The sequence below is a fragment of the Daldinia childiae genome, assembly GCF_008694065.1.
Source record: "Daldinia childiae strain JS-1345 chromosome Unknown Scaffold3, whole genome shotgun sequence".
NCBI lineage: Eukaryota > Fungi > Ascomycota > Sordariomycetes > Xylariales > Hypoxylaceae > Daldinia > Daldinia childiae.
The window spans coordinates 3,414,681-3,427,159 of NW_022984644.1; the positions used below are offsets into that span (position 1 = coordinate 3,414,681).

Sequence of the window (12,479 nt, forward strand, 5' to 3'; positions counted from 1 at the left end):
TCGATCACTTATAAATCCCATTTTCATAAAAAGGGATAAGATGCATCTCAGAAAATATGATTAAATAAATACTATATTTAATTACCTGATCGCTATTCTAACAGGCTTTCCTCTCCGCCCTTTACGGGGGAGTAGGCGTAACAGTTGTGCTCTGGAAAGTCGCGCAGCTAGCACCTGTGGTATCGACAACCATCTGAGCGGCATCGTCATGGCCCTGAGCACAAGCGCCACTAGGAGCCCGCAGTGCCGTGCCGTCAAATTGCACAAGCTCGATGTTTGAGGCGGCGCAGTCCTCAGCTCGGAAGTGTGTGCCGTTAAAACCGACGCAGGCATTAACGCCGACAAGGTCCGGGCGGAACCCAGCTGTGAAGCTACGCTGTACGCTTAGGACGGAGTTGCCATTTAGCGTCGTCGGTGTAATTTGTCGGTCGGCTGCGGTATTGACACAGGCGGCATCGACAATCTCACCTGTGGTAGTTTGTAAGTAAGTAGGGTAAAAACTAGAGGGCGATTGTATCTGCTCGCTAGAAATAACTATATATGATGGAAAACATACCATTATTGCGGAATGTAAGACATTCGTTGCCCGGTACGCCGTTGACTTCTTTCAGGACAAGAGTATTGCCGGCAGCAACACCGGTAGTAACACCGTTATTTGTATTGCCAGTAGCGGCGCCTGCGTTAGAGTTGCCTCCTTGTTTTGCCTTACTAGCTTTCCCATTTCCATTTCTGTTACCCTGGCTGTTTGCTGGCCGGCCTGCGTGGTGTCTGGCTAATAAGGATGATGCCTCTTCTAGGTTGGTGGACCTCGCAGAACCGACATGCATGCGGTCAATAGCAACAGCTGACACGGAAGCAGCGAGAAAAAATACGTTGATGAACTTCATGGTGAACGGATAGATCTAACTTGGTGGCAAAAAGATAATTATATATAGCAAAAAAAAAAAAAGATGGTATGGCACAGCCAAGAAGAAGTAAATAATAATGAGAATATTAAAACAAGTGTCCGTCAAGGACTGAATGATATAGATGAAGCTCTGGATTACAGAGATTGATATGAACTATTTATACAAATGATCGCCATGACAGTGGAGTAAGATATATCCATAGCTTCGGGTTTTGGATCGCCAGGCACAACGGAGAACACAGTTAGTTAAGCTCGTCTCATCTTAGCTTGCTATTAATTTTCCCAGGACGGTCTTGGGTAGGCGACGTCTCACGATGCTTGTGAAGCAGGGAGTGAATTCTTAGCACGTGGAAATTCCCTGCCTCATCCCTGGTTAGCTCACAAAATGATGAGACGATTTACCCCCTGCCCCGCGACGCTATGGCGGGAGGATACGAATATGCAATATCCTAACCGCACTCCCTGCGCGGATCGATCTAACCGCATCGATCAAGTTTCATCGTCTTGTAACATAGGGGGGAGGGGGGGCTTAAGGTAAGCAGAGTATTCAGGAGGCCGAGGAAAATATGGAACTAATCTTTCTTATTTCATCAAATTATCGAAAGTGGGGGGAAACAAGTCGTTCAATTATTAGTTCTCTCTATTAAGAAGTTTAATCTAGTCATACGTGAGGGATATTACAATGACTGATGACAAGATGTTGCCTCACTGGACATGAACAAATTTCACTAGAATATTCACCTTAATAGAATAGTACTTTTAGCTATCAGCGAGACGACCTATTATCGTTAGGGGAAAGGGTAAATGAGACGAAGTTCCTGGCATTGAATGTAATATTTCAACAGCTCGTCATAGAATACTAACCTAGTGGCTTTAGATGTATTGAGGAGATCAAGAGTTTTGCATCTTAATTGAAAGATAGCCGACGATTTTAATTGCAGCTGTTAGGACACACGGCTAAAAGTCACCCCTAAGGGTTACATACCTGTCTTGGAAAGCGATTAAGAAGCAGTGAACAAGATGAGCCTTAGCGAAAGCTGGTTATACTCATTAGTAGAACGCGCTGCTCTGAGTTTTATATCAGCCAACACCTCCTGCTCTAGATACTCGGAACATCGAGCATATCTTGGTATAAGGTAGAAAGGTACCTATCCATGTAGTTCGTGAATATTTGCGATGTAAGTATCTGAATCTATATTATATTTACCCATATCATGTAATTTTACGTACACCATGAGCCAGCTACCAGTCATAAGTGACGAGTATGTGATACGAAATAAGGTGACTGAGATAGTTAGACAACATCTAGATATATTTACTGACCATCATTACTGAGATGGGATTCAAACTAACCTTATATAAACACCAAATTATCCCCTTGATCTTGTTTCTCTTGTCAACAGCATCATCATCTCTTCTAGCATACCTACCTAGTTTCGCCAACCAAGTTAGATTCCTCAATACCGCATCATATCTTCCAGATATAAAAACTATACTTCAAAATGGAGATCATATCCTGTTACCATTGCGGTACGAAATACTCGGACACCTGGAAAGACGACTGTATCGAGTGCCATGCAAGTCCATTCATGGCATGCAACTATCCCAAGTGCGGCGAAGGTGCCGAAAAACATACACCAGTGAAAGAATAGGGCTATTATCTTATTCCATCCGCAAATCTCCTGTTTAACGCAGCATTATATATTGTTGAGAAAAGGCTTGTCCCTAGAAAACAATATAGAGACGCCTAAGCTAGCGAGCGTTATTATCGAATGACAATTTCGATTTCAAATTATCAGGAGATTAGCGGTCAATTATCAGCATGGTGCTGTTAATACTGCATCTTTTATTTACCCTCAAAACCGATGGTCGTCTTAGAGAGGGAAAGGAGACTATGGGAGGATGGGTTTGGTTCTGCGTTGATCATTATATCTAGATAGATCAATATATTGTTCCGTTTCCTCGACGAGGCGGGCAGTACCTAAAACAACCCTTTCAACTATTCTATTATGAACGAATATTCCTCATATTATCATACGTGAACTAATAGATATACCATGTCCCTAGAAACGGCATTCTGATCTATTAAATCTGAATAACAAACTGAATAACGGACTCTACCTATCCTTATATGAGCAATAGGCTTATAAGACCAAGATCTTTCGTCATTCTCTTGTGGGAAACCAAGCTATTTCCTCCTACCAGCTTCAAGGTCCGCCGCAGTCTTTTTCTCTTTCTTTCTTTCAGCTTTCGCCTTCGCCTTGGTATGCGCTTCAGCTCTCCATTTTGGCCCAAACATCATCACGGCCCAGAGCAAAGGGCTGAACAGAATCCAGAGGAAGGCGACTAGCGTGCCGGTCCAACCTATGCCGATGCGGTCAATGAGAGGATTTGCGATGGCGGTAGCGCCTGCGCCCAAGAGGCAGCGGAACAAATTATTAGCCGCCACAGCGGTAGCCGGCGTCTCCCTGTTTATGTCCACTACCAGTGTGTTAAGCGAGCTGAAGGCGCCCGTTACTAAATGCCCCGTGAAAAAGAGCATAACAAGGGGACCGGCTAGATTGGTCTTATAATACATGACCCAGGAATATGCAATAATGGCGAGACATGCTGCATATATAATCGGGATAGATATCTGAAGTCGGGCGAACTCTATAGGAAACTTGCTAATATCTTGTTGCCGGTTTTTGATAATAGCTAAGCCGTGAAGACGTGCAAGCCGGTGGAAGTTTTTATCAAGGATGCGGCCCACCGTCCAACGAGAAGTCAGGCTACCCGCTCCAAATGGTAGGTAACATAGTCCAATCGTCAACGAGTCGAATCCGTATCTTTGCTGTAGTTGTGTTGATAGAGTGCTTAATACTATGAAGTAGCCAGAATACAGCAGTGCGCCATACCACAAGATCATACCTGCTTCTTTTTGGGCTGCGATCTTTATTGAAGTTAAAGGATTAGGACGCTTCCGAATTTTCTGTATGGTTTGTACGTCGGCTTCCGGATTATCTCCTCTTTTGCCTCGCTGCCGAAAATATTGCCATAACGAGAGCTGCCATGTGGGTGGCGATATAGATCCATTGCCCACAACTGCTCGACAGGTCTCTGGCATGGCAACGATGATAATCGCAAAGAAAACCCCAGAAAATATCGTGAGAAACCAGAATATAGACCTCCAGCCAAGGTAGTAATCAAGCAGCCCTCCAATGATAGGTCCTAAAACAGGTCCTAACGTCACTCCCATAGATGCGTAGCCAATGTATTTACCGCGCTGTGCTCGCGTCGATACATCGGCAACTACCGCACTGCCTAGGGCAATAGTCGCACTACTGCCAGAGCTTTGAAGACAGCGAAGTACCATCAGAGCAGCGTAGCTATTTTGCAAAGCCAGACCGATGTTGGCACATATGTAGACAGAAAAGCAGATGATGTAGGCTGGGCGCCGCCCACTTATGTCTGAGAAATTTCCGATGAGGGAGGGAGCTATCCCTTGGAAGATCTAGAAATCGTATAAGCGTTACACTTGACCGGATAGAAGAGAACTGGTGATTCTCTTACTTACCATGTATGTAGTAATTGTTAATGTGATTAAGGACACCGACACGTGAAGATCGGTTGCAAGCGAGTTTAGGGCCGGAAGATAGATGCTACTGGATATTGGCGAAATGATGGCGGCGAAAGAAGCAGTAATGATAACCGAGATCTTAACAGGCTCACTGAGAACACTATATGGAGGTTCAGGCGGATCCTCCTCAGGAGCAACATGGTTTCCTCCAGTGCTGTTCTTATCAACTTCAGTTATATCTGAAGACTCGTGTGAAGGTTCTAGAGGAATATCGTCGGTTTCGTGGGGATGTGAGGTTGGTTTAGATGGTTGGTGAGCAAAAGACTCAATAGTGTACGCTACATTGTCTCTGGTATTATGATCTCTGTGTTCCTTACTAGCTTCGTGACTTTGGCCCTCTGTTGGGCCGGTTGTTGGTGAAGACATGTATCGACTATGCGTTTGAGAGGGTTGACAGCGTCGAATTATATAATTATAAGTAGCGTAAGCTTTGAATAGTAATTTTCTATCTACCACGTGTAAAAACTTGGGGCTTGTGGTTTATTTTATTTCATACGCTCATTCCTATATATATAACGTGTAGTTAGCAATATACTTGAATTATCGGAGCCGACGCGCTTAACTTTACAGAACCGTTTGAGGAGTACCTGTTATGTTGATTGAATTTCATTGGCTGGAGTTAGTAGTAGTTTTCCTTAATAGGCATTTATGAACTTTTCCTTAAGTCTTTATTCGTCTATTTTGGTGGGCCGTTGTAACGTTTAGATATATCAATTCCCTCCTTGTTTCTGGTCGGCGAAAAACGGAACCGAACCATTATCAATAGACCAGAATCATTATTTACCGCTACTCATCGTATCTGTTAGAAACCTACATGCCTAACCCTACAGTAAACAAGCCCATGTAATATTTAAGGTTAAAGGAGAGGGAAATCGATGATAGGCTTAGGACTCTAGAATAAGCTTGCTTCATACTATATATCACACCCATATAAGACTTTCAAGTTCTAGGTAGAGAGTAGATATAACCTAATATTAGATTATAAGAAGAGTTAGTTATTTGCTATGTCGTAACTCTAAAGACATTACATAGGCGCATATATATACATAAGGTAGGTAGGTATCCGGCTATTATGACCGGACAGATCACACAAACCCAAGTCAAAGCCAAACGAGGTTGAGTATAATATATCAAATTTTATAGCCCGAAACCCAAATACGAAGCGAGTGTGTTATATACAGCCAAGTCCTATATTTGCCGCCACCAAGTCCCTATCCTTATACCTAACCCTATCCCAATACCCCCGCCAAGATCCAATGCAAAATTTACATGAAAGAATGAGAAGTATGTTTTTCCAGGTTAGCACCAGGCCATGCCTCCAGTGTATGCCATCCACTTCTAATCTATAAATACATATCGATTCATTCATTAAAGCGATGCAACGATGTTGTGAACGAATGAGTTGCAGTTGTTGGTTTGGACGTTGTAAGTCGGGTGATCATGAATCCAGTCCCGCGCATTTCCTTGGACCGTATCATGCTTTCTCTTGTTCGTCTCACCACCGAAGCGGATCGGCTTATGGTCGCTATCCTTCTTATCCCAGGTATTCATTTTGAGTATGGACTTGCCAGACGCGTCCTTGGCCATGTGGTATAATCTAGCCTCGAAGTTCTTCTTGAGGGTAGGCTTCTTTTTCGTGCCGCCTTCTTTCTCGGTTACTTTGCCGACTATAATTCCGATATGGTCGAAGCCCAGAGTGTCTCTCAACTGCTCTACCTCGGCCTTCGTCTCGTGGTCCCCGTCGATCAATGACCCGCGCGGCCATGTTACGTAAAAGTAATAGTAGTGGTCTTTCTTTAGATTCGAGTGCTTGGCTTTGATAGCCTCGTACTCCTTTGACTCTATCACAGTCGGAGCACGAGCAACTAGCTGTGCGCTCTCTACTGCATTGTCAGTGCGAGTGACGAGCTCTGTGTTCTCAGCCGGGTTGGATATGGTAGCAATGGGGCTAGCGGCGGCTAAGGTAGCCAAGAAGGCAGAGAATAAGTAGGTGAACTTCATCGTAGATTGAAATGAGCGTAGTAGAAAAATGTAAAGAGTGTCTGAGGAAATGAATGCTCGTCAATATGGAAGTAAGTTGACGATGGTGATTGATACTTTATTAGTTCGAGTTATACAATGAAGGGAGGTATTAGAGAATATATACTTTTTCCTTCTCTCTACGTAGGTATCCGCTATATCTTTGAAATATTCATTTCTCTATTCCCCTCGTGGGTTTACTCCCCCGGAATCATCGGCAGCTTGGACTATAACTGATACACCTGCTCCTGCTCAACTTAGACATGATATGAAGTATCCTAGGAACTAGCATAGTACCATGCTAGTACGCTGATGATTGAACCACGAAAGACTGTGTGTTTCATATGTGCTATTTGGGTAAAGAGCCACGAGTACTATTTTAAGCGTGCGCTGAAGATTAACCGTTGGTCGATAGAGTACACGGCCGGTAAGCCGAGAAGGATTGTTTCCATGTATCATGGGTGAAAAGGAGCCTCACGGCTTTTTTCAACTACCTAATGCGGGCGGACGGCAACCCAAAGAGAGGTAACATTTAGGGCTGATCATCGTCAACGGGTATCCACTGAGGGGGAGATTTCCGATTTGGGAGTGCGTGCCTCCTGTTTAAGGTAGTATATGTAGATGGGTTAGGGGAAAAGGCGTTTGCCGTAAGAAGCGCATAGTTTTGTAGTGATATGAAACATTGTGGCGGTTTTGACTTGATCAGACATTCCAATCCTATATGATGAACCCGGCGATGAAATTCATAATGTTCACGTAATTTTGTCGAACTGGTAGTAGAATAATTATCTGCTGCACCAACATTCTCTGTAACCACCTACAATCACCTACAATGTTCTCAACCGGGTTAAGTGTGAAATTATCTTAAGTTACCTGTTATTCTAAACATTATTCTAAACATAGATATCCTTTATTGCTGTTGGTTGGTAAGTTCTCATGTTTAGCTGCCCGCGCCTCTCCAGGGCATGTGGCGTACAAAGCAACATCTTCATCTACCTGCCTTTTTGGGTAATATGCGTAGGTCCTCTGTCGAGTCAGTCATTTATACCTCCTAATGGTGAGTTATGTATGCAACGTCATCCAGGCCTCTTAAGATAGTTGGCTTGATTATGAAGTCATTTTTAATTCCACACGTTAATTACCTATTTAGACTTATATATCTTAGATAGGTACATCATATATGTTATGAATAGGTACACTACGCCAAATACACAAGCAGGTATATGGGCTTTAACAATTAAGTAGGTACCTAAGGTACCTAGGAATTTGGGGCTGAACTTACTGCCGATCATTGGATCTGGATCCTTGGTCTGGGAAAAGGGTGCTAAGCTTGCTAAAAATAACCCCTGAAGCCTTACATTATAGAGCTAGGTCGTGCAATGTCTAGAACTTTGTTCCTGATCATAGCTCTTAAGTACCTTGCTAAATGTCACTTAAACACCACGGGTCACATTGTCTCAAATAAACTACTTTCTCCCACTTATACAAAGTGGCTTGCATTAAGTCTAGTTATATTTTCTCTTGCATTGGCGAATATAGTATTTTCTAATCTGGCGGACTATCTCGTTATAACTAAATAAAGACACCTATACATTGAGCTGAAGTTGTCACGTATGTAGGTAGATAGGTACATATAATACCGAAGTTACGGAGTTGTAAAAACAAATAATTAGCTATTCCGACTCTCCCCCTTTTCAATTATATTCCCACCATTTCTCCCCTTAGCATCCTATTCTATTGTTCAATTCGATACACACAATGGAGAGAGACTACGACCAGGAAAAAATTGATAGGTGGATTGCGCAGGGTGAGATGAGAAGAGACCGCATTATGTCACGTCTCGACAGTGTCGTCCAGAGTGGTGCACTCAATTTAGAAGACGAAAAAGCCCTTCGAGCTACTTTCGCATCGGCTTCCAGCCGCGCTCCCTCAGGCGATGGCGACGTCTTGACCGAGTTGGCCTTCATCTCTCTTCTACAGTCTAAGGCTGGCCTTCCCCGAAATCTCGAAGGCGCCGAAGCTGGGAAGATTGTTTATGAGATGCTCGTTTACCTTAGCACTTTACCATTTCCTGCGCAGCCGCATCATCTTCAACTAGGGGGTCTCACCTTGGCGCAGATTACTCGAGCCTTAGCCTGGGCGCTGTCGGATAGGACTAAGTATATATTTGATGAGAGTAACCACTCGCGGATGCGAACGCGATCGGACCATAAACGCCTACTCTTTCAGAGCCTAGCCGACGGTACTGTTCCCACTACGATGCTTGATGAGGTGCGGCGGCGTGTGAACGAGCTCGCTCACCGCAACCTTTTCGATGTTGACGAGTTCTATCATGATCTTTGCGGGCTGAACAACGACGCTGATGGCGACGAGATTTATCATGACCTATTAGAAGTAATATACTCGGCACAGGAGGAAGTACCTATAGGGCTAGCGAACGTGCCGCGGGATAAGTTCCGGGCCATTGCAAAACAGATCAAAGTAGACGAGAATCTGCCAGAGTTGCATACTCTTTCGATCTCCGTACCACGGTTCGAGGCATTTGTGAAGGTAATGTTGGCGCTACAGTTCGAGCCTGTCACTTCTGAACAGGATGCTGTTGAGCCATCACAGTTCGAAGACGCGGCACGATGCATCTGTACCTCCTTTATACAGGACCAAGATGAATCACAAGACTTAAACACGGGGTCATCTGGAGTTATAACCTGGCCCTCATATTATCAAGCCTTAGAAACATCTTCGCCGTACCTGCTCTACCCCTTCTACCGGCTTCTCACACTCGCTCTTCTAGATAAGCCGGGCACTTTCGATATTCTCGATTCATCCGAACCTATTCCTCGCATCCCAGCTGATGCGGTGCTCACTCGATCGCGAGCGAGTCAGCTCAATACATTCCTCGCTCATTCCGCTTACGGTCCAGATTTACGTCGTATGAAATGCTACGTGCCATCAAACTTGCCTACACCAGCATTCCTTGCACAAGCCATCCAAGACGTACCTGACGAGGCCATTGTGCTGTTTGCCGGCCAGACCACAGGTACCGGGCCGACAAAGGGGGAACTCTGCGTCTTTGGACTGTTCAGTCCGAAGCCCAAAGAGGACCGCTCCCATATTCTAGCTCGTGCAGACTTCAGGCCTAACGCCGAGGGACAACAGCAGTGCACGTTATTCCAGCTTGCGCCCAGACAAGACTTATACCAGGGGGTCGCTGGGGCAGCGGGATGGAGTACCGCCGTCGATGCTGACGGTAGTGAGAGTGTCATATTTGGACGTGCTACTAGTATTAACGAGAAAGAAGCGGAAAGGGGGGGAGTAGTCCTCATACTTCGGGATGGGTTGAGACGCGGGGAAGTTAGACACCGGGGTAGAGGCATCGACGTGGATATAGATTCTGGCGCAGACAGCCAAGCAGGAGAAGTGACTTACAGGGCAAACCTAAGTCGTGGTGATTGGGTACTAGATTTTGACATCGATCAAATTGAGATCTGGAGTGAGATTGACGGTGCCGAGTCCAACTAGGGAATCGGGAACAAACCTACCACAGCCTATTTAGTCCAAGCGATTCTACAAATCTGGAAGGAAAATGATGGACGAAATAGTGCGAATACTGTATTTAGCTGTATTAATGCCGAAAGATATCTAAACGGTGGCATTCAGGTGTAAAATGCCTGGTTAGGAAAGGGGTGCAAAATCGGTATATTAATTGCCAATACATGTCTATCGAATAAGTCGCACTGCAATCTCTACCAAATTACTCACCAACTAAACGCCTCGTCGACTAGCGACTTACCCCCAAAAAGATGCACACGGCCGGTACGGGCTGGAATCACAGCCAAGATTCTCACACCTCCAGCAATGAGGATGCAATTTGGGACTACATGAAGTTCATCGAGTGACGTAACGACATAAGAGGCCTCGACCAGAACGGGTAACGTCTTCTTTTTTAAAGAGAGCGACGGTCAGACCTTTTCCAGCAGTACTAATAAAGAATGTTAAGCCTAGCTTGAACGATTGGCTCATGGTCTGTAGAGAGGTTGAACCGCCTGGATCGACGGCGGCAGTGGTGGACATGTGAGCTGATGCTTTCTATATATCACCTGAAGATATCCTAGTGTCTTCACTGGACGTGGCCACACTAGATGCTTTTTGTATCTCATCAGCCATCATAGTTCCCAGCACGGAGAACGGATGATTCTCCCATACCAGCCAAGTGAGAGTAGGGAAATATAGATATGCATGGCCCTGTTCAGTAATGTTTGAAATATCAACGCGGATATAGTCTTCGTCTATAATACTAACTTGGGCTTTCCTTACTCCATTACGCGCGAGTCGAGCAAAGCGCATAAGTCTATCAAAAGCCCAGAAAGCGAAGGCGATATACACCCATGTCTCGTACCCCCACTGGTTCATATATCGGTGGTAGACGTGGAAGTAACGGCCGATCAAAGCGACAAAAGCGAAAGCGAAATGGGAAGTGAGGAAGAGGCTATAGAACTTCCGCCGTGACGGAAGTGAGCTTGTGGTAAGTTGATCCAATAATTTTCGAGATTAGAGATAGGAGTACCAGAGCGGTTCGTGGCCGCCGCTAACGAAGCGACTATAGGGATGATTAAACTGACCTTTACATTGCCGGCTCGGATTCTAGGCGGAACTAGATCGAAATAGATAAGTCGAAGAAAAGGGGCTAGCCTATCATGAAGGAATTAAGCTATGGGATAGGAATCTTATTTTCCTGTTCTCCTTTTTTTCCAAGAAAAAAAAAAAGAAGTCTTACGATTTAGCCAGCTTAGTCTAGGAGTGTCGTGATGCTATGGTAGATGGTGACTAGCATATCTAGGTACCTACCTAGGTATACGATTATATTTAATAGTAGTCCAAGCCCAAATACTTGTGCTTTTACGCCCACATGCGTTCATCACCACAACTTTAGACCAGATTGAGTGAAATGGATAGTTCCCTGTCAAATGTGACCTTATTTTTGTCCAGCTTAAATAAATACGTCAACTACCTGTTTACCTAGGTGGGCTGTTTATTTTACCATGTCGTATTTTCAACACTTGCCAAAATCTACTTAATGTAGTTATCTCTAATCGCAAAGAGAATCTTCATGATGATCTACATTAGTTGTACTACAAACGAGCATGTTTGCCTCGTCCTGCTTGGCCTATAATATGTGTCGTACGGGGAACCCTCCTCACCATTACGGTACTTAACTACCTAAAGTTTGACAGTATATACAATTACATCGTCTTACCTGTTAATCTCTAATGCATAGACTGATAGTGTCCTTTCATCGTTATGCTTAACTACAAGAGATTATGATAATTGACAGAAACTGTAAATTATAGTATAGTTCGCCAAGCTAAGTTGTCGGTTATGTGTTGGGTTATTCACGATTGATTATTAAATGAGCTGTATTTTCATAACGTCATTTAATCTTTGGGGGTCTCGATGAAGCTATTATTGACTTATAGTGATGATACTACCGAAGTTGCGTTTATGGTATAAAGCATTGCAAGTTAGTGAGCCATGGAGGTTAGGCAAACTTGACGGAGTCAAACAAGGTCACCTACTATATATGTAAAAGTCGATGAACCGCACTGTGATAATAACTCTAGCTTCATTGCGGTCAACTTCCGCACAAATAGAGGGCCTAGCACGCATTCATTTACGACCGAACAACTTACCCATTGCATCACGTAACATCTAGTTGACTCATCATAGTATGTGTGGTCAAGTTTAGCCCCTGAAGTTGGGCAAAAGTAACCGAATTCACCCACCTATGCCGAAGCAATACAAAGGCAATACAAGCTTAATTTGTTCCTCACTTATCGCACTATTATGTTAGACAAATGTGCAATAGGAATGGTTAAGTTTGATGCTCGTCGCATTCCTTAACGAGATCCGCTCTCATATAGTTATGATAAGTTATTG

The 12,479-nt window shown here is 44.2% G+C and overlaps 3 protein-coding genes across 3 annotated transcripts; 1 reads left to right on the forward strand and 2 right to left on the reverse strand.

The window, feature by feature from the left end:
• Positions 1-121: 121 nt before the first annotated feature.
• On the reverse strand, positions 122-887 carry GL218_03643 (uncharacterized protein; the record flags this gene model as incomplete). The annotated part of the gene is made up of 2 exons (XM_033580214.1): positions 122-468; positions 557-887. 2 exons carry the CDS (start codon positions 885-887, stop codon positions 122-124), a joined length of 678 nt encoding a protein of 225 aa, XP_033437430.1.
• A 5,007-nt stretch (positions 888-5,894) lies between these two features.
• Positions 5,895-6,527, reverse strand: GL218_03644 (uncharacterized protein; the record flags this gene model as incomplete). The annotated part of the gene is made up of 1 exon (XM_033580215.1): positions 5,895-6,527. The coding sequence occupies one exon, from the start codon at positions 6,525-6,527 to the stop codon at positions 5,895-5,897; it is 633 nt and encodes a 210-aa protein (XP_033437426.1).
• A 1,776-nt stretch (positions 6,528-8,303) lies between these two features.
• On the forward strand, positions 8,304-10,064 carry GL218_03645 (uncharacterized protein; the record flags this gene model as incomplete). Its single annotated transcript, XM_033580216.1, has 1 exon — positions 8,304-10,064. The coding sequence occupies one exon, from the start codon at positions 8,304-8,306 to the stop codon at positions 10,062-10,064; it is 1,761 nt and encodes a 586-aa protein (XP_033437434.1).
• Between the last annotated feature and the right edge of the window lie 2,415 nt (positions 10,065-12,479).